This window comes from Phocoena sinus, chromosome 5 (genome assembly GCF_008692025.1).
Source record: "Phocoena sinus isolate mPhoSin1 chromosome 5, mPhoSin1.pri, whole genome shotgun sequence".
NCBI lineage: Eukaryota > Metazoa > Chordata > Mammalia > Artiodactyla > Phocoenidae > Phocoena > Phocoena sinus.
Window position 1 is genome coordinate 72,273,676 of NC_045767.1, and position 27,578 is coordinate 72,301,253.

The following is a 27,578-nucleotide window of genomic DNA, read 5'->3' on the forward strand; positions in this document are numbered from 1 at the left end:
AAGGGACCTTTAAAAGAGCATGAATTCAAATTGCTCTCTCTGGACAGAGAAAGAATTGGAGGCACAGATAGGATAAGGGACACCGTTAGTGGTAGAAACAGAATTAGACTGTAAGTTTTGAAGTACCACGTCTAGAATATTCTGTCCTCCTACTCAGGACTAACACTTTAGGCACCGTACGAGGAAAGTTTATTTTGCGGGGCAGGAGGGAAAAAACTAATCCATCCCCAGGTGACTGGGGCATGGCCGAGAACTACAAACACAACAACATCAACAATAAAAACGCACTTAGGAGTTGCACTTCATCCCACTGAAAAATAACCAAAAAGTAACTAAAACCAAAGGGAACCACTGCACTGAAGACACAGCAGATTCACGTTGCCCTTCCTATTCCCTGCTTTCTAGATTAAGATCTCTTTACACATTCTGGGTGGATTCTTCTATTTTTACTTCTCCTTTAGCCGTAGCTATGGTTTTATATAAAAACTTTTTTTTAAGTTCTAGTGAAATATTTAAAGATTTTTGAAGAAAATATTCCCAAATGTTGCCAAATCTTGTTTTCCCATCAAAAGTATACATAACTATTAGGTTAAGGGCTATACTTTCTCCTCTCTCTTCAAAGCGACCTAGCGCTCTAAACACAGTTCCTCAAGGTCAAAAGGGAAGTATGGGATGGGGCTGGGAGGGACGAGAGGACTCAAGGTGAGAGACGAAGGAAGGAGGAAGGAGGAAGGTATGACAATGACAGTAGGGCAGGGCGCGCATACAGCCAACCCCTTGAATGAGCTACAATTCAGTTAACAGATGTGTATATTTTTGTGATGGGGGTACAGGTAAATAGGAAGATGAGAAGGAAGGTGGCAAACAGACTGTGACAAGACTTAGGATAAATATTTTATTTTTTTCCATTATAAGGGGGACAGGGAAGGATAGAAGACAGCCTTCAGGGGATGAACTGACCAGAATGGAAAGATGATTCTCCACGGTCATGTGAAGGTGCTACTCAGAGTAGCCAGCCACAGCCTGTGTTCCGTAAAAGGTCTTGATTTTCCATAAACGCAGCCACGTATAGTAATTTTTTTAATCATTAAAGCACTTAGTGAGTTAAATGGTTCTGGTCCCACTGCTATAATATTCAAGCCAGAGCAATCAACAGAAGAGGGTAGATGGGTCATTCACCTCGACTGCCTGCTCTTTGCCTCTAGATCCTTAGTGGAAACATAGGGAAATGAGAAGTCACACGCAGAGGACATGCTATCCGGGTCCCAACAACCTGGCATGTGACAGAAGAAGCCACTCCCTTGTTAATGAGGCTTGAAGATGGTAGAGGAAGTGGGCCTTGAGTATGTAGCTTAAAAAAAATCAAATGTAGAGGCCTCAGCTCATTCTTGGAAGCAAGAGCCGTAATAAATCCTCTGGGATCCTGAGTCCTGCTGTACGCAGGTTCCTTTGGGCCCCACGTGAATGGATAAGACTTCTTAGTGCTTCAAACACAAACCACAGAGATGCCTTTTTCATGTCCCAAGGTCTACAGGGAGTCCTCGAGGAAACAGGCAGCCAGGGAATAGTATTTGTGTTATTCTGAGGCCATGGGCACAACTTCTGGCCCATTACTTGCTTAGGAAGCCAGGGGGGTAAACTCTTGAACCCAGCATTGCCCACCTGTGAGCTGTTTCCTTGGCAAAACTGTGGTTTAACCTCGTCAGCGGTTCCTGGAGAATGTTCTGTGGGATGCTGTTGACTGAGACAACTCGTCGCTGGGCATTAAGTAGCTTCTTCACATAAGAACTACTTATGTGAACGCTACGTAAAGAGTGTTCACACAATGCTCCACAGCATGGGGGGAGACCACGGTCCCCCAGAGCAGACGAACTCCTGAAGAAAGGCCCTGTGTCTTGCTGGGCTTTCGATGCCCACAAAACCAACAATACAGTGTGGGGCAATACACGGCCTTGCTTTCATCATGATGGAGACTGTCGTTCTTTACCCTGGGCTCATGAGTAAATGAGGCTCTAACTCAGATGGTGTCCTGGTCAGAAATTATAAGGGTCAGAAACCCACTCAAATAAACTCAATTGCAGGGTCTACTATGAAGCTATAACAATCTCTCTGATGCAGGAACCCAAGTCCAGCCTGGCCTCCTGAAAGCCATCTGGGAAACAGCTCAGACGCCATGCTCTCCATTTTTCCTGGCTGCTTCCTGAATTCTGCCAGAACTTGGCTTGCTCCTGGGTCTTGCGTGCAGTTGGGACACAGCCTTTGTGGCGAACATCATCTGTTCCTTCTGCTCCAGAGCTCACTTTCACATTTATGTCCAGGGACAGATTCTTAAGACACAGAAACTGATTGATTGCCCCTAGGCTCAATTTCCCATCCAACTCCAATTAGCTGTGGATACCATGGGCAGGTCCACTTAGCCCAAACACAGCCCCTGCTGGGGGCTTAAGCTGGATAGGCACCTCAAACATGGCTACCCAAGCGAGGAGGGGGCATTAGTGATAGAAGGGTCCAGACATTTTTCTCTTCAGTAGGGAATATTAGATCCTCAGGGGAAAAGGAATTGACAGCTGTAAGGTAAAATCCCTAGTCCTAAGAGGGCTGGCTCATATATTACAGAATTAAACATTTCAATTAAAAGACAACTCATAAAATCAACTATACTCCAATAAAAATCAAATTACAAAAAAGACGACTCACGTTTCTTATAAATATATAACTTTATATATTGTATATATTTACAATATGTACAGCATACAAATATGTTCTAATGTAATACTAATGGCAGTCTTGAAAACAGATGTTCCAAAACAAATGATGGGTACTTAGCCAAGGTGGGTTCCGGATCCATCTGGAACCCATATTCTAGACAATGCCCCAGCCCAGATTTCTGTAGAAGTCACAGGGAAGAGAGGGGTGGCTGGAATGTGGCTCGGATACCATTCCCCCTCCCAATTACCCTGGCCTTCCACCGGCACCGGCTAACGTGACCCCACATGCACCCTTAAAATGGGCAGACCCTGGGGGCTGGGCACAGCGCCTGGCACACAGTGGGCACTCCAGTACTTGTGGAATGTATAAAAGTGGGTGCTTTTAACCATCGTGTCTAAGGCAGCATTTCCATAATCCAGAAGATTCGGTCACAGAGCTACGGCTGGTGGAGAAGCAAATGTTTTAGGTGTTTCCCCTCTATAAGTAAAACAATCTACACGTCCAAGTGCTAAATAAATTAGAAGTTTGCCACAAAGTGCCATCTCTTCCTCGTGCTTTGGACTCTGGAAGCCATCGCATCATCCGGTCACAGCACTCATCTTCCAAAAGTTTCTGTACATTCGACTAGTTCATCTATCGTGCGCAGCAGATCTTCAAAGGAAGGCCTTCCCTCTGGTTTCTACAATTCAAAATCAAGTAGAAGCTGTGGGTTCCAGAATCCATCCCCGAAATGATTTTTCACTGCTCCAACTCAGATAGCAATGCATACCAGAGTAAGGGACTCCTTGCTTCGGGGCCGGAACATACATGCATCTCCAGACAGGTCTAATCGATCCTGCACGTGCTGCTGCTACACTAACCTTTCTGCCACGTGGTTTTGGCATCCCATTCAAGAACCTAACAGAGATCCTAACTGCCTGCAAAATCAAGTCCTGCTGACTCACAGGGCCCTCTATAACCTGCCCCTCCCCCAGGCCCTTGCTACCCAGTTTTATTTCCCACAAAAACCCTCACAGGGGCCCTATGCTCAATGAGAACAATCTCTACCCTTGCATACACACACCAAGTTCATTACCACCACCCCACCTTTGCTCACATTGTCCGCACTCCCCCTAGCACCACTTCTTGGCCAGAAGGCCTCTGTCCATCCCAATCAGTGCTCTTGGGAGGCATGATAGCAAGTGACCAGGGCATGGGCTTTGGAGTCGGACGGGACTCTGCTTCTCTGTAGTTAAGTGGCCTTAGGCAAGCGACAACGTGATCTCCTCATCCACAGAGTGGTCATAGTAAAAGTATGCACACTTTGAAGGGTTATTTTGAGAACTAAATTGAAAGCACTCAGCACAGTGACTAGCACATCATACCTCTGAGCTAATGTTACCGTTATCTTTCAAAAGTCATTTTGGTGTCTAATCTCTTCTATGAGGTGACATTTTTAACACGGGGCGAAGGAAAACTTCCGAAGACTGAGAGTAAATGACCTGAAGAAGTTGAGGCTTGGAGAAAAAAAACTTCTCTGGTGAAAGAGTACTATTTCGACAACACTAGAGAGCCACTGAAAGAACAGCTACTTCTCTGGGTTTATCCCCAGAGCCCCCAGCTCAGGCGACTGTGGCGGGAGCCCCACTTGGGAAGGGAGCGGCAGCCTGAATTTACTATCTTAATTATTAGTGTTTTCCACTTCTTCACATCTTCTTCCCATTGTTCAGACTGAGTTGAGAAGACCGGCTTCCTACTTAGGAGTTTGAAATCATATAAAACATGCACTCATTCACTAGGCTATAAAGACCACACAGTTTGAATCTACCAAGCCCAGATCCCTGAATGCTTTAGAGATTGAAGAAGAAAGCACCCGAAAAATGTTATACCTCCTGCCAGCATCTCAGCATCACCTCGTATACATATCTGGACGCCAACTTCGGCTGATGGAGTCGGTGGCCGTGAGTAACCATGGTTACCACTTCATAGTTGGTGTTTTTCTCAAAGGGCATTCTGCCTTCGGTGAATATTTCCCACATTAAGACACCTGGAAGAGGAGAAGGATTGCCAAACGATGCACCCAGTTCCTCTTCAGGGCAGAGTTGAGGGGAAGTGGAGCGTGACTCTTACCAAATGACCAGATATCTGATTTGCTGCTAAAGCGGCTGTAATTAAACACCTCAGGTGGACACCACTTCACGGGAAATTTAGCACCGGAAGAACTCGTGTACTGATCATCCAGGACATACCTAGAGTAAGACACTGAGTTATGGTCTGTATTTTGTACATGTTCTTTAATTTCTTTCTCCCCCTTAAAATCAGAAGCACAGTTGACTGAAGTCCAACAGGCATCCGGTTGAAGCTGGCTGTTTGCCTCTGCAGCCACGCCTCTGCAGTTGCCCTCTTCCTCCAAGTGCCTGAGATGCGTGCACTGTAAGATTCTAACCGCGCTTTCACTTTTCTGTTTTTCTTTTTTATAAGGCATTGGAGGCAGCCTACAAGAAAAGAGTTTGCAAACTTTCTTTTTAAGAAGTTCTGTTCTTTAAACAAAAATTTTACCCAAAGGCCCCACATGTAAAACATCTAAAGCAGAGCTGCTCTAAAGGAAGTGGTGCAAGGCGCTTGGAGCACATGTGCTTTTGCCCCCGTGAGTCCACAGAGCACAACTTAAAACTATAGCAAATGAAAAGAGCAAACTGCAAAATGATGTACGCACATGGTGGTGTATATATGTATATACCATGACGTTCATCCTCTACACGCACACGCTCAGAACAACACCATGTAGTTTCTCTCTGGGAACATACTTATGTCCTTCTGGAAGGACACACACAAACTGGTAACACTGGTTACCCCTGGGGAGGATCTTAATTGGGGTGCTAAATACGGGTTCTTCAGCCCTTTCTGTAATGTGTTCAGTATGTATTTACAAGAGGAAGGTGTTCATGTATTATAGGAACATACCAGGTTAATTTCTGCAAGCTCCATGGGAAAATATTCAAATGATTGCACAAACTTCCTTCGCCGTATAGACAAAGATGGTGGCAGTACCACCATGGGCGTTTGTCAGTCAGGGGAGTCTGAACTGAGTGTAGAATGAGTGTTTCAAAGGAGCTGATGCAAAAGTACAGGTTTCTTGAAAGCCAAACATATGAAAATCAAACCTGAAATTGGAGGCCTGTCTGTTAGATACAGAATATCTTCACAGAAAACAAACAAAGAGCACTGGGTCCTTACTGCCCTGACACCCAGCAGTTCTGGTCCCATTTCGGACAGTAATGGCTTTCTAACCTCCCTCAGCCCGAGTTTCTCAGGAGGGAGGCCTGGCCTGCCTTTATAAACCGCCCTCATGCTGGCCATGGGCTGACCACCCTGACCTCCTTTCGATTCTTGAGCAGGCCAAGCTCATCCCAAATTTCAAGCTTTTGGACTCGGTGTTCTGCCACCTGGAATATTTTATCCTCAGACTTTCACCTAATTGACTACTTCCTGCCTTTTGGGTCTCTTTTCAGATATCCTGGTCTCAAAGAGGCCTTCGAGAGGCACCAGATTTGAAGTCGCTACCGTCACCCCTGCCCCGCGCCATCACTCAGTACCCGCCCGCCCCACCAGCCCCAAGTTATCGCTATCACGGGGGTCGGCCAACTTTTTCTGTAAAAGGCCAGACAATGAGTGTTTTAGATTTTGCAGGCCTTTGTAGAGTGAAAGCAGCCAGACAACACATCTGTGAATGAGTCTATGTCCTATTAACACTTTATTTATGGACACTGGCTTTTGACTTTCAGATAATTTTCACATGTCATAATATTTTTAAAGTTTTTTTTTTTTTCCCAACCATTAAACAATGTGAACACCGTGGTTGGCTCACAGGCCATACAAACATAAGTGTTGGGTCAGATGTGGTCCAGAAACCGAGGTTGGCGGACCCCTGCTCTGTCGCCTCACTCTGTGTTCTCCCCTCTTAGTGGTTCTAAGGTCTTATGTTTCTCTCTCCTCTTGAATTTAAGCTGCACGTGGGCAGGGACTCACATGGATAATGTCATCCTCTGCTAGGGTTCAATCTCTAGTGTTGTGCCTGGCACAGAGCAGGCACCTAATTTTGTATGGATGGGTGTACAGATAAATGAATGGATGAAGGAAGGAGGGAAAGAAAGGACAAATGAAATACTCTTTAAAGGACTTTTCTAACACCCTATTAAGATTACAAAAATTAAGAGAATAAAAACATTACAGATTTGCGTATTCTAAAAACTTACCCCAAACACATTTCTATCAAAACAAAAGATTCTAGAAATTTAATCCACACCAGGGAGAAAAGAAAGTAGTGTATTTAACGGGCTATACTACCACCTAGTGGAGAGAATGATTAACAATAATTAACACAATGTATACTGTGTTATTTTAATATATTTATTTTATCTCAGGACATCTAATAGGGTTTGCTTTATCAGTGCAGATTATTTCCATGCTTATCAATTCTATAAGCGAATGTGAATATCAACTAAAGCCACATAATGAAGTATTAAGTAATCATAACTTCTCAACAGTTTACCTGAGAAAAAGCCAAAGCTAACAGTAAAAAGACAAATTCAGCAAAGAAATCTTTCAAAATATAGATAATCTATTTTCTAACCTTATACAAAAAACACTAAGAAGCAGAAAAATCAATCTGTACAAAAATGATGGGGACTTAAAAAAAAATGATGGGTACTTCTAACATTTTGTTAAAGGAACAAAAGATGTTTCAAAATAGCGCTTAAACAGGCATCAGAGGAAGAAGCTGACACAAACTGCAAAGGAAAAGTCAAGTACTTTCAAGGGAAAAGCCACAGTCTTACATTAATTTAATCCAAAATGTATAGAAAATGTTCACATATACTCAGCCTTACCTAGCCATTCCAAAATCAGAAACTTTCACAATTCCTGCCTCATTTACGAGACAATTTCTGGCAGCCTGGAAAACAGCATTATAAAGGTATATTAGTTGCAAAGTTCCACAATAAAAGTAGAAAAATATAAGTTCTGTTTATATTAAATTTAGTGTAACCCAGTCAACATTTGCAGAGGTGGTGTCTCTTATAAATTTTTTTTTTACCCCTATGGAAACGTCTTCAACATTTATATGAAAGAATGGATAGAAAGACAGGTCAAAAGTCTCATGTGAAAAAAGGCATTATTACATAATCTTTGCCAACTGTCATATCTATATGAGGACTAAGAGAAGGGTCAATCAGCTTCTCGCCCACCCATTTCTATTCTTATTAAACTATCTGATTTTCTTATTGATAGTGACAACATCTCTTAAAGTCCTTAATTCAGGTTCTTACTAGGCGAGCTTTATAACACACAGGCATCAGAGTGATGGGTGAACCATCTTTTACCCAGTGGCTTTGCTCAAAGATTGGTCTTCTCTAACTCAAAGAGTCAAAAGAACAGCCATATGTAACACAGTTTGCTTTGTCATTTATGACAAACACAATTCTAGATTACTTATACTTTCTTCCCCATTCTTTAAGGTTACAAGGTTCAAGAAAATAGTTTGGAAAAAGACATAGTATTTCTCAGAAGGAAGACATGATGACAGTCTTTTCACATGCTATAACCCATAGACTAAGAATGTATTTTTCTTCCTTATGCTTCAGAATTTTATTCTCTGTACGACGCAAATTCCATTTACACGAGGTTATTTCCTGTTGAATGCGTTTTAAGAGTCTCTTTTAAAGTATGAGTTAATACCCGTTCCCTGGATTATCTCCGTCTTCCTATAAAGATACCTTATCATGCCTTTACTTGATAGTCACCAGGATTCTTCACCCAGGAGACAGAAGCATCAAAATCTTCCCTTAAGGGATGACAAAAACCTACCCTAATGATGTCAGTATCATAGGCACAAACATATCAAAATTGCCTTCACCACAGTGAGGTATGTGTAGAGAGGTGTAACCTGTCATACCCACGTAAACAACAGATTTCCATCAGTTTTAAAAGTCAAAAAAGAGGGAGGTGCTAAATTCACAAGTTTCAATATGACAAAGAGATGTTCTTTATCATCACTGAGCATAATAATAACTAATGTTACACATATCACATCATCTTCTATTTTGCAAAGTCCTTTGCCCCAATCATAAAATGTGACCTTTAAAAGTTTTGTGAAAGAAAAGCCCAGGATTGGATGGCTTCACTGGTAAATTCTACCAAATATTTAAAGAAGAATTAACACCAATCCTAAGTTCTCAAACTCTTCCAAAAAATTTTAAAAGGTTCACTTCCAATCTCATTTTATAAGGTCAATGTTACCCTAACTCCAAAGCAAGATAAGGACACAACAAGAAAATAAAAATACAGGCCAATATGCCTGATGAACATAGATGAAAAAATCCTCAACAAAATATTAGCAAACAGAATTCAACAGCACATTAAAAGGATCATACGGGGGCTTCCCTGGTGGCGCAGGGGTTGAGAGTCCGCCTGCCGATGCAGGGGACACGGGTTCGTGCCCCGGTCTGGGAAGATCCCACATGCCGTGGAGCGGCTGGGCCCGTGAGCCATGGCCACTGAGCCTGCGCGTCCGGAGCCTGTGTTCTGCGGCAGGAGGGGCCGCAACAGTGAGAGGCCCACATACCACAAAAAAAAAAAAAAAAAAAAGGATCATACACCATGATCCAGTGGTATTTATCCCTGGGATACAAGGATGGTTTGACATATGCAAATCAAAAACATGATACACCACACTAACAGAAGGAAGGATAAAAATCACATGATTATCTCAACAGATACAGAAAAAGCATTTGACAAAATTCAAAATCCTTTCATTTCATGATTAAAAACTCTCAACAAGTTAGGTATAGAAGGAATGTACCTCAACATAATACAAGTCATATATTACAAGCCCACAGCTAACAACATACTCAATGGTGAAAAGCTAAAAGTTTTTCCTCCAAGGTCAGGAACAAGACAAGGATGCCCACTCTTGTCACTTCTATTGAACATAGTACTGAAAGTCCTAGCCAGAGCAACTAGGTGAGAAAAAGAAATAAAAGGCATCCAAATTGGAATAGAAAATAAGATTGTCTCTGTTTGCAGATGACATGATCTTATATATGTAAAACTCTAAAGACTCCACTAAAAAACTGTTAGAAGTAATAAAAGAACTCAGTAAAGTTGAAGGATACAAAATAAACATAGGAAAATCAGTTTTGTTTCTATACACTAACAATGAACTGAGAGAAATTAAGAAAGCAAGTGAATTTCAATAGCATCAAAAACATTAACATATGTAGGAATAAATTTCACCAAGGAGGTGAAAGACTTGTACACTTAAAACTATAAGACACTGATGAAAGAAACTGAAGAAGACACAAATAAACAGCAAGATATCCTGTGTTCACAGAGTGGAAGAATTAATATTGCTAAAATGTCCATACTACCCAAAAGGAGCTACACATTTAACGCAACCCTAACAAAATTCCACTGCATTTTTCAGAGAAATATAAAAAACAATCTAAATTTCATACGAAACTAAAAAGACCTTGAATAGCCAAAACAATCTTGAAACTGAATAAAGCTGGAGGCATCACACTTCCTGATTTTGAACTAGATTGCAGAAATATAGTAATCAAAACTGTATGGTACTGGCACAGAAACAGAGACATAGACCAATGGAACAGAACAGAGAATCCAGAAATAAACCCATGTATATATGGTCAACTAATCTTTAACATGGGCACCAAGAACACACAAAGGGAAGGGATAATCTCTTCCATAAATGGCAAATTCAAATATCCATATGTAAAATAATGAAATTGGACCCTACTCTTACACCATACAAAAAATTAACTTGAAATAGATTAAAGACTTAAATGTAACACCTGAAACTATACAACTCCTAGAAGAAAACATAGGGGAAAAACTCTTTGACATGGTCTTGGCAATGATTTTTTGGATCTGACACCAAAACACGGGCAAAAAAAGCAAAAATAAATAACTAGGGCTACAACAAAGTAAAAAGTTTTTTCACAGCAAAGGAAACAATCAACAAAATGAAAAGGCAAACAATAGAATGGGAAAAAAATATTTGTAAAACATATATCTGATAAAGGGTTAATATCTAAAATATATAAGGAACTCATTCAACTCAACAGCAAAAAAGCAAATATTCGATTGAAAAATGAGCAGAGGACTGAATACACACTTGATCAAAAAAGGCACACAAGGGAATTCCCTGGTGGTCCAGTGGTTAGGACTCCACACTTCCACTGCAGGGGGCATGGGTTCAATACTGGTTGGGGAACTAAGATCCCGCAAGCCGTGTGGCAGGGCCAAAAAAAAAATAAAAAAGACACACAAATGGCCAATAGGTACGTGAAAAGGGGCTCAACACCACTAATCATCAGGGAAATGCAAATCAAAACCACAATGAGATATCACCTCTCACTTCTCAGAACGAATATCAACAAAAACACGAGATGACAACAGCTGGCAAAAAAGAAAAGGCAGAGAGCAGAAGCAAGAACAACAATCCTGCAGCCTGTGAAACAAAAACCACATTCACAGAAAGATAGACAAGATGAAAAGGCAGAGGGCTATGTACAAGATGAAGGAAAAAGATAAAACCCCAGAAAAACAACTAAATGAAGTGGAGATAGGCAACCTTCCAGAAAAAGAATTCAAAATAATGATAGTGAAGATGATCCAGGACCTCGAAAAAAGAATGGAGGCAAAGATCGAGAAGATGCAAGAAATGTTTAACAAAGACCTAGAAGAATTAAAGAACAAACAAACAGAGATGAACAATACAATAAATGAAATGAAAACTACACTAGAAGGGATCAACAGCAGAATAACTGAGGCAGAAGAACGGATAAGTGACCTAGAAGACAGAATGGTGGAATTCACTGCTGCAGAACAGAATAAAGAAAAAAAGAATGAAAAGAAATGAAGACAGCCTAAGAGACCTCTGCGACAACATTAAATGCAACAACATTTGCATTATAGGGATCCCAGAAGGAGAAGAGAGAGAGAAAGGACCCGAGAAAATATCTGAAGAGATTATAGTCGAAAACTTCCATAACGTGGGAAAGGAAACAGCCACCTAAGTCCAGGAAGCACAGAGCGCCCCATACAGGATAAACCCAAGGAGAAACACGCCGAGACACACAGTAATCAAATTGACAAAATTAAAAACAAAGAAAAATTATTGAAAGCAGCAAGGGAAAAATGACAAATAATATACAAGGGAACTCCCATAAGGTTAACAGCTGATTTCTCAGCAGAAACTCTACAAGCAAGAAGGGAGTGGCATGATATAATTAAAGTGATGAAAGGGAAGAACCTACAACCAAGATTACTCTACCCGGCAAGGATCTCATTCAGATTCGATGGAGAAATCAAAAGCGTTACACACAAGCAAAAGCTGAGAGAATTCAGCCCCACCAAACCAGCTCTACAACAAATGCTAAAGGAACTTCTCTAAGTGGGAAACACAACAGAAGAAAAGGACTTAAAAAAACAAACCCAAAACAATTAAGAAAATGATCATAGGAATATACATATTGATAATCACCTTAAACGTGAATGGATTAAATGCTACAACCAAAAGACACAGGCTTGCTGAATGGATACAAAAACAAGACCCATATATATGCTGTCTACAAGAGACCAACATCAGACCTAGGGACACATACAGACTGAAAGTGAGGGGATGGAAAAAGATATTCTGTGCAAATGGAAATCAAAAGAAAGCTGGAGTAGCAATCCTCATATCAGATATAATACACTTTAAAAGAAAGAATGTTACAAGAGACAAGGAAGGACACTACATAATGATCAAGGGATCAATCCAAGAAGATATAACAATTATATAAATATATATGCACCCAATGTAGAAGCAACTCAATACATAAGGCAACTGCTAACAGCTATAAAAGAGGAAATCGACAGTAACACAATAATAGTGGGGGACTTTAACACCTCACTTACAATAATGGACAGATCACCCAGAATGAAAATAACTAAGCAAACAGAAGCTTTAAATGACACGACAGAGCAGATAGATTTAATTGATATTTATAGGACATTCCATCCAAAAACAGCAGATTACACTTTCTTCTCAAGTGTGCATGGAACACTCTCCAGGATAGGTCACATCTTGGGTCACAAATCAAGCCTCAGTAAATTTAAGAAAATTGAAATCATATCAAGCATCTTTTCTGACCACAATGCTATAAGATTAGAAATGAATTACAGGGAAAAAAACGTAAAAAGCACAAACACATGGAGGCTAAACAATACATTACTGAATAACCAAGAGATAACAGAAGAAATCAAAGAGGAAATCAAAAAATACCTAGGGACAAATGACAATGAAAACACGACGATCCAAAACCTATGGGATGCAGCAAAAGCAGTGCTAAGAGGGAAGTTTATAGCAATACAAGCCTACTTCAAGAAACAAGAAAAATCTCAAATAAACAATCTAACCTTACACCTAAAGGAACTAGAGAAAAAAGAACAAACAAAACCCAAAGTTAGCAGAAGGAAAGAAATCATAAAGATGAGAGCAGAAATAAATTAAATAGAAACAAAGAAAACAATAGCAAAGATCAAAAAAACTAAAACCTGGTTCTTTGAGAAGATAAACGAAATTGATAAACCACTAGCCAGACTCATCAAGAAAAAGAGGGAGAGGACTCAAATCAATAGAATTAGAAATGAAAAAGGAGAAGTCACAACAGACACCACAGAAACACAAAGCATCTTAAGAGACTACTACAAGCAACTCTATGCCAATAAAATGGACAACCTGGAAGAAATGGACACATTCTTAGAAAGGTATAACCTTCCAAGACTAAACCAGGAAGAAATAGAAAATATGAACAGATCGATCACAAGTAATGAAATTGAAACTGTGATTAAAAAACTTCCAACAAACAAAAGTCCAGGACCAGATGGCTTCACAGGTGAATTCTATCAAACATTTAGAGAAGAGCTAACACCCATCCTTCTCAAACTCTTCCTAAAAATTGCAGAGGAAGGAACACTCCCAAGCTCATTCTATGAGGCCACCATCACCCTGATACCAAAACCAGACAAAGATACTCCAAAAAAAGAAAAATACAGACCAATATCACTGATGACTATAGATGCAAAAATTCTCAACAAAATACTGGCAAACAGAATCCAGCAACACATTAAAAGGATCATACACCATGATCAAGTGGGATTTATCTCAGGGATGCAAGGATTCTTCAATATATGCAAATCAATCCATGTGATACACCATATTAACAAATTGAAGAAGAAAAACCATATGATCATCTCAATACATGCAGAAAAAGCTTTTGACAAAATTCAACACCCACTTATGATAAAAAAGTCTCCAGAAAGTGGGCATAGAGGGAACCTACCTCAACATAATAAAGGCCATATATGACAAACCCACAGCAAACATCATTCTCAATGGTGAAAAACTGAAAGCCTTTCCTCTAAGATCAGGAACAAGACAAGGATGTCCACTCTCACCTCTATTATTCAACATAGTTTTGGAAGTCCTAGCCACGGCAATCAGAGAAGAAAAAGAAATAAAAGGAATACAAATTGGAAAAGAAGAAGTAAAACTGTCACTGTTTGCAGATGACATGATACTATACACAGAGAATCCTAAAAATGCCGCCAGAAAACTACTAGAGCTAATCAATGAATTTGGTAAAGTTGCACAGGATACAAAATTAATGCACAGAAATCTCTTGCATTCCTATACACTAATGATGAAAAATCTGAAAGAGAAATTAAGGAAACACTCCCATTTACCATTGCAACAAAAAGAGTAAAATGCCTAGGAATAAACCTACCTAGGGAGACAAAAGACCTGTATGCAGAAAACTATAAGACACTGATGAAAGAAATTAAAGATGATACCAACAGATGGAGAGATATACCATGTTCTTGGATTGGAAGAATCAATATTGTGAAAATGACTATACTAGTCAAAGCAATCTACAGATTCAATGCAATCTCTATCAAATTACCAATGGCATTTTTTATGGAACTAGAACAAAAAATCTTAAGATTTGTATGGAGACACAAAAGACCCCTAATAGCCAAAGCAGTCTTGAGGGAAAAAAACGGAGCTGGAGGAATCAGACTCCCTGACTTCAGACTATACTACAAAGCTACAGTAATCAAGACAGTATGGTACTGGCAAAAAAACAGAAATATAGATCAATGGAACAGGATAGAAAGCCCAGAGATAAACCCACGCACCTGTGGTCAACTAATCTATGACAAAGGAGGCAAGGATATACAATGGAGAAAAGACAGTCTCTTCAATAAGTGGTGCTGGGAAAACTGGACAGCTCCATGTAAAAGAATGAAAGAAGAACACTCCCTAACACCATACACAAAAATAAACTCAAAATGGATTCGAGACCTAAATGTAAGACTGGACACTATAAAACTCTTTGAGGAAAACATAGGAAGAACACTCTGACATAAATCCCAGCAAGGTCTTTTTTGATCCACCTCCTAGAGTAATGGAAATCAAACCAAAAATAAACAAATGGGACCTAATGAAACTTAAAAGGTTTTGCACAGCAAAACAAACCATAAACAAGATGAAAGACAATCCTCAGAATGGGAGAAAATATTTTCAAACAAATCAACAGACAAAGGATTAATCTCCAAAATATATAAACAGCTCATGCAGCTCAATACTAGAGAAACAGACAACCCAATCCAAAAATGGGCAGAAGACCTAAATAGACATTTCTCCAAAGAAGACAGATGGCCAAGAAGCACATGAAAAGCTGCTCAACATCACTAATTATTAGAGAAATGCAAATCAAAACTACAATGAGGTATCACCTCACACTAGTTAGAAGGGCATCATCAGAAAATCTACAAACAACAAATGCTAGAGAGGGTGTGGAGAAAAGGGAACCCTCCTGCACTGTTGGTGGGAATGTAAATTGATACAGCCACTATGGAGAACAGTATGGAGGTTCCTTAAGAAACTAAAAATAGAATTACCACATGATCCAGCAATGCCACTACTGGACATATACCCAGAGAAAACCATAATTGAAGAAGACACATGCACCCCAATATTCATTGCAGCACTATTTACAATAGCCAGGTCATGGAAGCACCCTAAATGCCCATTGACAGACGAATGGATAAAGAAGTTTAGTACATATATGCAATGGAATATTACTCAGCCATTAAAAGGAACGAAATTGAGTCATTTGTTGAGACGTGGATGGATCCAGAGACTGGCATACAGAGTGAAGTAAGTCAGAAAGAGAAAAACAAATATCATATATTAATGCATGTATGTGGAACCTAGAAAAATGGTACAGATGAACCAGTTTGCAGGGCAGAAGTTGAGACACAGATGTAGAGAACAAACGTATGGACACCAATGGGGGAAAGCCACGGGGTGGTGGTATGCTGAATTGGGTGATTGGGATTGACATGTATACACTGATGTGTATAAAATTGATGACTAATAAGAACCTGCTGAATAAAAAAATAAAATTCAGAAATTAAAAAAACAACTAATACTAAACTTTCTTTGGGTTATTTGTATGGACATATGTTAATATAAATGTTTCTGACATTACATGAAATTCCTAAAAATCTTATATGTTCTGGTATAATGTTATAAGTCATAATTCTAGTTATTACTTTAAAATGTGTATCTCAGAAATAACCAAAAAAGAAAAAAGAAAAGGTGGAGAAAGAGGAACCCTTGTATACTGTCGGTGGGAATGCAAATTGGTATAGCCACTATGGAAAGCAGTATGGAGGTTCCTCAAGAAATTAAAAACAGAACTACCATATATATGATCCAGCAGTCCCACTTCCTAGTATGTAGCTGAAGGAAACAAAATCAGTACCTTAAAGAAATATCTGCACTCCCATATTCATAGCAGCATTATTCACAATAGCCAAGATATGGAAACAACCCAAGTGTCCATCAATGGGTGAATGAAGAAAGACAATGTGGTGTGTATATATACAGACAGAATGGAACAGTATTCAACCATAAAAAGAAGAAGGAAATCTCATCAGTTGCAACAACATGGACGAACCTGGAGGACACTATGTTAAGTGAAACAGACCAGAGACAAATACTATATGCTATCACTTATATATGGAATCTAAGGGGGAAAAAAAATGGAACTCACAGAAAGGAAGACTATACTGGTGATTGCCAGGGGTTGGGGGGTTAGGGGAAATGGAGATGTTGGTCAAAGGGTACCAACTTTCAGTTACAAGGTAAGTGTTGAGGATCTAAGATATAGCATGATGCCTATAGTTAATAATAGAGTATTGTATACTTTAACAGGGACTAACGGTTCTACCAACGTACTGAAAACAGACACATTTGGGAAGAATAGGCAGAGAAGAAAAAGAGAAAGAAAAAATGAGTGGAGAAGAGAGGGAGACAGAGTAAGAGAGAGGAAAAATTAAGAAGCGTCTCCAGCACAATAATTTAGAACCAGTAACAGATTACTTTTTCTGGTACTTTCTGGAGTTGACGTCGACTCCATCTCTTCCCAGTGAAGAAAATGAACCAAAGGATTTCTGTTACAATTTCAGCTTCTAGTGTGTGAGATGGAAAACAGCGTAGGACTGAGTCAAAGGATGAGTCAACCCTTAACTTCCCATTTATCACCATATGCGTGTCATTTCACTTCTCTGATGCTAATTTTCTTATCTATAAGACAATGGTGGTCAGAAAGTCTGTTATGATTAGCTATCTCATGGGATTCTTAAGAAGACCAAATGCAATGCATGGTAACTAACCTGGAAATATTACCTATGTAATTGTGTATGATTTAATAAGCAGGTACCTATGTAATTATATACTACATGCATTAGATTTAAGAAAGATCTTTCTGTTAAAACTATGGGGCACGTTAAATTTACCACATTTAAGAGTAACAGTGATATATTGTTGAGAACAAAACTTGGGTATGAACACGTCATTCCTCATTTGCTGACCCAGATTACAAAGGAGTTCGGCTGGTGATGGGAAGGCAGGTGGTTTGCGATTACCAGGTCTCTGTGGATGAAGCTGTTTCTCTCCAGGTACTCCATCCCTTCACACACATCTTGACACATGCTCAGCAGCACATCTCTACTAAAATGGCCTTGTCTCTGTCGGAGGAAATTCAAAAGGCATCCCTTTTCCATGAACTCGGTAACGATGTAAATGGGTTTCTGCTGGGTGCATACACCATAAAGCTGTACTAACTTCGGGTGTGTCAGTTTCCTGAGAGGGAAGTCATGCATACACAGAGTTACTGCAGGGAAAGAAACCACCAGGGGTGTTAGCTGGCAAGGGGCCACTTTTTAATACAAAAAGGGGAGCCAGAAAAAATGTAGAAACTTACATCATTACTTTAGCTTCTTCTATAAAATCTTCCTCACACATGGCACCTTCCCTAATAGCTTTGATGGCTACTTTGTACTGAGCTCGCCACTTGCCAAGCCTTACTACTCCAAACAGTCCACTCCCCAACTCCCTCATAAAGGTCAGCTCTGAAGGGTTAATCTCCCATTTTTCTGTGAGACAGAGGGGGAAAGTGATAAAATTTAATCAGGAGAATACAGTAGGAATCAGTGGAAAACAAAGAAACTATAACCAAGGTCAATCTAAAACTTACAAGGTAATACAATTACCAACACAGAGCAGACTTGCAACCTTCCCATAAGCAACAGAAGGTGGCTTTCCTCCCTCTGGGGAGGATGGACCCCTTCTCAGCTGTCACAGTAAAAGCAAAGTAAACTGAAGAAGGCAAGAAGATGCTACACAATAGGCTAATAATAATGGAGCTTGAAAGTTAAGGGTACTTTTTCCTTTTTTAAACAAATACTTCCTCCTTTACCATTCCTCCCCCTGAAGTTTTTTTTTTCTGTTTCAATTCCATCAAGTTGGAAAGAGTGTAACCTGTTTAAAAGGCTTTCACCAGTAGTACAATCAAGTTGCATGTCTTCTCTATTACCTCCATCTTTACTTTCCTGTGAGTAGCCAACCAAGCCCAGTGAGAAGCAGGAAAGGCTTTGATTTATTTTAGAAGTAACATGGTAATGCTTATTTTTCACTGACGGACAGTTTTCTACCAAATAATAATGAATAATGATGAAAACAGAAAACCTAGGGTCACTAAAGCTATAAGTGTAATCATCTAACATCTCACACGGTAAACTTATACAAAAACAGTTCCGCTATGCAGAATTCTACACATCTAAACTGGTCTTGTGATAACAGGTTCAAGAAAAATTTGCCATGCAACTAAAAAAGGAGTTACCGTAGCTGAATCCTGCAGTGGTTGGTGCGTTCTTCCCCTTTGTGCTAACTGGGTACCGCAGCCTTGTGACAAGTCCTAGAAACCAAAAAGAGTATTAGAGTTGAATTCACTCAATCATTCTGCATGGTAAAGCACTAAACTAGAAACTCACTTACAAAATTCATTCATTTATTCACTTAGTGCTCATCTTCTTTGTGTACATATAGCCCTCTGCTATATGCTAGCAAAAACTAAAGGAAGGCAGGAAGACGACGATCCTACTGTTGTCAAAACCAAGCCTGTGTGCCTGATGCACACTGAGGCCAAACAAACCAAAATGTCGGAGCCTGGAGCAGAAAAAGGTTTACTGCAGGGCCAAGCAAGGAGAACGGGGGGCTTGTACTCAAAAGACCCCAACTCCCCAGTGGCCTTCGACAAGGGTTTTTAAAGACATTGTTAGGGGAGAGGGTAGTAAGACAAGTGATCAGCTCCTGGACCTTCTTCTGATTGGCTGATGGTAGGTAACAGGGTGATGTTTCAGGAATCTCAATCGTCAACCTTCTGGTTCCAACCAGCCTGGGGTCTACCTGCTTGTGGTCAGCATGTAGTCACCCTCCTCCACCTGGATGGGGGTCTTAGTTTCTGCAGAGCGACTCAAAGATACGCATCAGATTGTTATCTACATCCCTTCAGGAGGAACTAGGAGTCCTGTGACTAACCATTAACTGCTTGAGCCTGCTCGTTGGAGCTTGCGGAAGGCCTAGGAGACTAAAGCCTTTTTTCTCTTTTTCAAACAAAAAACGGGAAACGCAGAGGAGCTTCTGTACCCAGGAAGGCCCCCACAGGGTCCTGCTTGGTTTCACTACTCTCTGAGCCGACAATTTCATCTTTTTAAAAGATACGTTTTTATTCATTCAACATTTTTTTTTTAAATGCAGTGTGTGTCAGGCACTATGCTAGCATGGTGTCTTGCAAACACTTTAAACGATGTTCAAAGGTTTCCAACAATTATTATCAATTATTATTTCATGTTCTTTTCCAGTATGAGATTTGAATTATGAAATGGAATTACAGTAGCCTGCTAAAATTAAAGTGATGTACCTGACATAACTCAGCGTTTGTGATCTTAGCATAAAAACTGGACTCTACGATATTAACGACTGGGAATAACACAACTACTGGAAATAGGTGAGGTACCTTAAATCCTTTAACTTAAGTTGCTTACAATACTAAATAAGAAATCCCAGGTATTTCTCCTATAAACACCTGTAGCACTATGTATTTCTTCTAATACAGCGTATCTCATAGTAATTTAATATTGTTATGTACTTCTCTGTCTCCCCTACCAGATGGTAAGAGCTGGGAGAGACAAGATCAATAGCCATCTAGTTCACCATAGTATCCCTACCGTCCGGCACAGTTCCTGGCATGCAGTAGGCACTTAATACATGTTTCTGGAATGAGTGAATTGAGATAACGGTGAAGCGTAACAATTCACACAAGAACAAGAAGAAAGGAATAGGGGAACGTGAATGCTGAAAAAGACTAGAATAAAAGATAAGAAAAAGTTCTTCAGGGGATAAATTGATATGAAATCAGTTCCTCAAATGTTAAACACAGAGTTATTACATGATCCAGCAAATCCATTCCTAGGTTAGTACCCAAAAGAAATGAAACATGTTTCATGCAAAAACTTGTACACAAATGTTTCCAGCAGCATTACTCATAATGGCCAAAAGGTGGAAACAGCCCCAATGTCCATCAACTGATGAATGATACAAAATGGATAAACAAAATCCATACGATGGATTATTATTCATCGTTAAAAAGGAGTGGAGTACTTATATAGGCTACGACATGGAGGAATGTCAAAAATATTATGCTCAAAGAAGCTAGTCAGAACAGACTGCATACGGTATGATTCCATTTACATGAAATGTCCAGAATAGGCAAATCTATAGAGATAGAAAGTAGATTAGTGGGTGCCTAGGGCAGGACTGGTGGAAGGGGTTAAGGGGTGACTGGTAATGCACGGGGGATGCTGAAAATGACCTCAGATTATGGTGACATTTGGCACAACTCTGTAAATATACTAATTTACAGACCACTGAGTTGTACACATCACGTGGGTGAACTTTATGGTGTGTAAATTATATCTCAATAACCATTCCTATCATTATCTGAGAGACGTGAAGAGAGTCACAAATAGCAACAAACTTGGCAAAGGCCTTCGTTAAAATTTCAAAAGTTAATTTTCCATAGATTGGGCTGGACACTTGGCTAACCCCTGCTCAGTTACATCTTTGAAGTCAAAGGCTAGAAATCTTTCAATCTCATCCTCTGGAGCTTCCAAGGGCACAAATGTGGTTTCTGGTTTTGTTTATGATGTTTGGTTTATTCCCACTCTGGTGGTTAAGTGTAGCAAAGATTTGGGAAGATGGAAGACGTGTCTGGGACATTCTTAACGCTAGTTTTTGGAAGCCTCTAACACAGGCCTAAACCTAAGCTGCTCATCTGGCAGCTTCTGTGACAGCTGCGACATAGACACACATTGGATTTTAGTTTGGTACTGTTAAAGAAAAAAAAATATTCAATGACGCTTTTAAAGATGGTCCAGCAGGCTTTATTGAGGACCACTAAGATAGGTATAAGGACCACTGCAATGGGATTTTAAAGTGGGGGAGAGAGATGGGCCCGACTCTGAACACAACCTGGACAAATGAGAACTCACAACCAAGAAGAAGGGTGGGGAATCAGTGGATGGAAAATTACTAAAAGAAACATCAATGCAGGGAGGGCTTAGAGTGGTTCTGGCCAAACTAATGGAACAAGATTCTTGCTGAAATAAGCCAGGGTACCCAGACATTACCCGGGGGGATGGTGGAAGGCGAGGAACCCGACCAGTTATTGAGGGTGATTAGACATCAAATCTCAAGGGTAAGGGGTTCTGGTTAAAGTGACTTAGCAGGGTTATTGCCAAAACTGGATTTTATAAGGAAGTGTACAGATGGGCCCAGGAGATGGTCCAGGAGCCTGACTAAAGTTGGGTCAAGCAAAGAACCTTTGTCAGTACCAAGGATGTAGACCTTGTATTGTATGTGGCAGATGTGAACGTTTGCCACACACGATAAGGATAACTTGTGTTTTAAGGTCAAGACGGGGCTTCTTTAGAGTTATTATTTCTGATTTCTCTTTGTGTATATCACTTCCTTAATAGGCAGTAATTTTAAATCAATCACTTTCTACAATTAACTACAACATAAACCTGCTCAAGGTTTATGAATTAACCTTTATGAATTAACCTTTATGAATTAGAATTCATCACCATGTCTAATCATTTTAATCACTACTTTATATTTGAAATAGGTTTTAACAGCTCACTTACCTGCTGCATTGTGCTTATGATATTCAATAATCTCAGGAATTGAACCAAAAGCATGTTTTTCTGCCAGATAATACTTCTTTGGAGATGTCACTGTCTCCTTTATATGATAATGCCTGAAACCTGATGAACCTTCTCTGTAACAAAAATCAGAATGTGTTAGAACTAAGTTGGAATAATGTAACTTCACCCTTAAGGTGTTTTCTACCAGGGTCCCTACATATGGCCCCCTCTATTCTCTACACAAATTTTATTTTCCCCCATGTTCTTCTTAGCTTCACCTTTCAAATTAACAGATGGAAGTTATAAAGTGGTCACTGATAACTGACACTTGGTCCCTTGCATGAGATCGTGAAAGAGAACATTTACCAAAACTCCATTTACCAACAATTAAAAGTCTTAAAATAGCTATTAGCTGGATACTGCTTTTTGTCCCTGCTGTTGGTGTTGCAAATGTCCAGAAGACCTCTAAAAGTTAATAAACTAGACGTACAAATCATGTACACATTCTATTTTAGGTATCTTAGATCTTCTTGAGTCATCGCTTGCTGAAAATCCTTTCCAGAGAACTCTTGGGGCTGTGAAGATAAAGTTCAAACTCCTTGACATTGACATGATGTGTCTTCCACTTCTACCTCTCTGGCTTCTCTCTCCTCCCTGCCCCCTGCCCCTTCCATTCTACAATCCAGCTACAATACACTGTTGTCAGCTCACCAAGTGCTCGCTCACTTCCAGGTCCAGGCAATTTCCTGTGTCAGAAACACATTTCCCTCTCTCTAACTTTTGCCTGCCTCACCCGTCAGGTCTCACATTGGATGTCAGTAGACAACGTTAATGCCTAACTCAGATGTGTCTGGGCTAAGTACCACCCACCCCCACCCCGACACACAAACACACACACACACACACACACACACACACACACACACACACACACGTTGCCCTCCCTGCATAGCAGTCACTCACATATACCATCACTGCCTGTTTGCCTGACTGAAAGAAGCCCTCGCTAAGCTACTGGAGGGCTGGGTCTGTGTCTACTTGGCTCAGTGTGGTATCCTTAGTACCTAGCACAGTGCAAAGTAATTATCTGTGGAATGTTGCTAAAGTTTCTGTAGTCATTCAAAACAAATATATATATAGAAAATGAGGAAAATTACTAGATATGAATATAAAAATGGTATAGACTTTAGAAATCAAGTTCAGATTTTTTTAATGCTGAATTGTAGCTTATTTTCTGAAAATTAGGAATCCATATACACTATATAAGAACTTCATATAAAAACTCTGATTTTAAGCAGAGAGAGAGAGAGAGATTACTTACCCTCCAAACTTTGTATAAAGGGAGACTGTGTACATGCCTGGTTGACTGGAATCTCTTACCATAAAACCACCTTCTTTATCCTAAAATCCAAGAAGAAAATTTTTTTCAATCCAATAATACCAATGCCACAGAGAAGATCCAAGAGCCCAATCTTATAATTTTATGATTATTATCCTCTGACGAGAAAATCTGCTTTGGAGAAGCGCAACTTACCAACAGGTAAGTCATCCACGTGACCGTCTCCCATCCATGTGACCTTCCACTTCACATTACTGAACCGTGAGATTAAAGAAAGCACACTCATAATTCCCCACTATCACAACTCTTCACACACACTAGTTCGAGACATCTCAACAAGACAATCTCTCAGGGCCCTTCCAGAACTAACAGACAAAATTTTGCAATTCCCTTATGTCCTGGACATGTGGGGAAACAGTTACTGAAAAATGTATTTCTTAATGCCTGGGTTTCATTTCATAATTTTTCATATTTGCTATAAGGCTTGAATCCCGACTCAATATCACCTTCTATCCACACAGCATTTTTCCTGTAAATACCTCAGTGCTCTTTATAGGAAGATTTTTTTTTAAATCCTCAATTCCCCTGGAAATCGATGTTAAATATCACTCTTTATGAAAGGAGAGACAGAGGCACAAGCAACTTAAGCAGAGAAACCCAAAAGGCAGCAACACACTGAATGACCAAAAGCTAAATCCTCATCAGGTTCTTAGCCTAAGAGCAAGAAACAGAAGCTAGGAACCTCAAATACCTCTCCACCAATAATGCCACAGTCAATCTCTAGCACTGAAATTGCTTTAAAATGAAAGTGTGTTTAACAGAATAAAATAAATTTTCTTCTTATTCCTAGGAAAGACAATGGAATGAAATAAAGGCCCACAAATAAATCTCATAAGAACAATTAGGGACAATGATTATAACAGTTAATCGATCAATAAAACATGTTTATTGAACACTTACTCTGTTTTAATATGTTCTAATATGTGGATCTACTCAGTCCTCAAAACAGTCCTATGAGGTAGGTACTATTGTTATCTCCTTGCCTGTTTACTTTACAGGTAAGGAAATGGGGCACAGAAAAGTTGGACATTTGCCCCAACTCAAACAGCTAGTAAGTAGCAGAGCCAGGATTTGGATGCCAGGCCTTCTAGCTACCCACTTCCCTAGAGCTGCCTCTCATTGTGAGGTCACCAGGGAGGCATGTTAAGAATCATGTAGAGGGAGAGGGGCAGGGAGAGGTGACGTGTCATCTGAAGCAAGCAAAGTCACCTGCTATTGCTCTCGTAACATAAACTACAGAAAGAAGTTATACCCTGAGAAAACTGGGCATATACTGGGCATATACCCTGAGAAAACCATAATTCAAAAAGAGTCATGTACCAAAATGTTCATTGCAGCTCTACTTACAATAGCCAGGACACGGAAGCAACCTAAGTGTCCATCATCGGATGAATGGGTAAAGAAGATGTGGCACATATATACAATGGAATATTACTCAGCCATAAAAAGAAACGAAATTGAGCTATTTGTAATGAGGTGGATGGACCTAGAGTCTGCAATACAGAGTGAAGTAAGTCAGAAAGAGAAAGACAAATACTGTATGCTAACACATATATATGGAATCTAAGAAAAAAAAAATGTCATGAAGAACCTAGGGGTAAGACGGGAATAAAGACACAGACCTACTAGAGAATGGACTTCAGGATATGGGGAGGGGGAAGGGTAAGCTGTGACAAAGTGAGAGAGTGGCATGGACATATATACACGACCAAACGTAGAACAGATAGCTGGTGGGAAGCAGCCGCATAGTACAGGGAGATCAGCTCGGTGCTTTGTGACCACCTAGAGGGGTGGGATAGGGAGGGTGGGAGGGAGGGAGATGCAAGAGGGAAGAGATATGGAACCCTCAGAAAGGGAGAAAATATTTGCAAATGAAGCAACTGACAAAGGATTAATCTCCAAAATTTATAAGCAGCTCATGCAGCTCAATAACAAAAAAAACAAACAACCCAATCCAAAAATGGGCAGAAGACCTAAATAGACATTTCTCCAAAGAAGATATACAGACTGCCAACAAACACATGAAAGAATGCTCAACATCATTAATCATTAGAGAAATGCAAATCAAAACTACAATGAGATATCATCTCACACCACTCAGAATGGCCATCATCAAAAAATCTAGAAACAATGAATGCTGGAGAGGGAATGCTGTAGAAAAGGGAACCCTCTTGCACTGCTGGTGGAAATGTGAATTGGTACAGCCACTATGGAGAACAGTATAGAGGTTCCTTAAAAAACTACAAATAGAACTACCATATGACCCAGCAATCCCACTACTGGGCATAGACCCTGTGAAAATCATAATTCAAAAAGAGTCATGTACCAAAATGTTCATTGCAGCTCTATTTACAATAGGCTGGAGATGGAAGCAACCTAAGTGTCCATCAACAGATGAATGGATAAAGAAGATGTGGCACATATATACAATGGAATATTACTCAGCCATAAAAAGAAACGAGGTTGAGCTATTTGTAGTGAGGTCGATGGACCTAGAGTCTGTCATACAGAGTGAAGTAAGTCAGAAAGAGAAAGACAAATACCATATGCTGACATTTTTAAGAAAAAAAATGTCATGAAGAACCTAGGGGTAAGACAGGAATAAGGGGCTTCCCTGGTGGCGCAGTGGTTGAGATTCCACCTGCCGATGCAGGGGACACGAGTTCGTGCCCCGGTCCGGGAAGGTCCCACATACTGTGGAGCGGCTGGGCCCATGAGCCATGGCCGCTGAGCCTGCGCATCCGGAGCCTGTGCTCCACAATGGGAGAGGCCACAACAGTAAGAGGCCCGCGTACCGCAAAAAAAAAAAAAAAAAAAAAAAAAAAAGAAAGAAAGAAAGAAAGGAATAAGGACGCAGACCTGCTGGAGAATGGACTTGAGGATGTGGGGAGGGGGAAGGGTAAGCTGTGACAAAGCGAGAGAGTGGCATGGACATATATACACTACCAAGCATAAGGTAAAATAGCTAATGGAAAGCAGCCGCCGCATAGCACAGAGAGATCAGCTCAGTGTTTTGTGACCGCCTGGAGGGGTGGGCTGGGGAGGGTGGGAGGGAGGGAGATGCAAGAGGGAAGAGATATGGGAACATATGTATATGTATAACTGATTCACTTTGTTGTAAAGTGGAAACTAACACACCATTGTAAAGCAATTATACTCCAATAAAGAGGTAAGAAAAAAAAAAAGACTGGGAGCAATTACTAAATAGAATAATTAGATCATAAATGCAGAGAACTGCAGAGGTCATCTTCTAATCCAACCTCTCTGTCTTACAGATGCAAAAAACACGAGAAAAGTCACAGCTAGACTCAGGTTGTCTCCTCATTAAGTCCACTTAGTTTCCTCTACAGTAGATTTCATCCTTCCACTTTATTTCTTTGTAAGAATTTAAATTCTTTGTAAGATTTCTTTGTAAAATTCTTTGTAAGAATTTTAGCACATTTCTTAAGGCAACTAAATATTGTGTTAAAACTTAATTTATAAAAGATAGCATGTAAAAAAAAATTTAAAAAAAGATAGCACGTAACACTGATGTAAACTATTTTAAAACAAAGAACTTCAAGCAAAAAGGAAAAACACATGTTAAGTACTAATATCAAGGTAGCAAATGATAAATCAGTAAGAAACAGTAAAGAAATGTTGCCCATGTATAGCTATTACCTATTGTTAACAGTTTAATTCTTTCCCCCTCAAAAAACATACTTTGGAGTTCTAACCCCTGGTAACTTCAGAATGTGACCTTCTGTGGAGATTTACAGAGGGAATCAAGTGAAAATGAGGTCATGGGGTGGGGTGGGGGGCTAATCCTATA

At 39.9% G+C, this 27,578-nt stretch overlaps 1 protein-coding gene across 5 annotated transcripts in view; it reads right to left on the reverse strand.

Moving 5' to 3' along the window:
* The window catches only part of TEC (tec protein tyrosine kinase), a 160,947-nt gene that overhangs the window by 15,348 nt on the left and 118,021 nt on the right, over positions 1 to 27,578 (reverse strand). For 2 of the 5 annotated variants that reach the window (XM_032632693.1, XM_032632692.1), the window contains exons 10-18: positions 23,690 to 23,769; positions 22,369 to 22,502; positions 19,005 to 19,079; positions 18,087 to 18,258; positions 17,749 to 17,965; positions 7,578 to 7,642; positions 4,819 to 4,937; positions 4,578 to 4,735; positions 2,698 to 3,388 (exon numbers count right to left, since the gene is read on the reverse strand). In XM_032632693.1, coding sequence (XP_032488584.1) covers positions 3,305 to 3,388; positions 4,578 to 4,735; positions 4,819 to 4,937; positions 7,578 to 7,642; positions 17,749 to 17,965; positions 18,087 to 18,258; positions 19,005 to 19,079; positions 22,369 to 22,502; positions 23,690 to 23,769 — 1,104 coding nt within the window. In that variant the 3' untranslated portion in view covers positions 2,698 to 3,304. Of the gene's footprint in view, positions 1 to 2,697; positions 3,389 to 4,577; positions 4,736 to 4,818; positions 4,938 to 7,577; positions 7,643 to 17,748; positions 17,966 to 18,086; positions 18,259 to 19,004; positions 19,080 to 22,368; positions 22,503 to 23,689; positions 23,770 to 27,578 lie in introns of those variants that run through there. The other 3 variants (XR_004350023.1, XR_004350022.1, XM_032632694.1) reach the window with 2 other exon arrangements.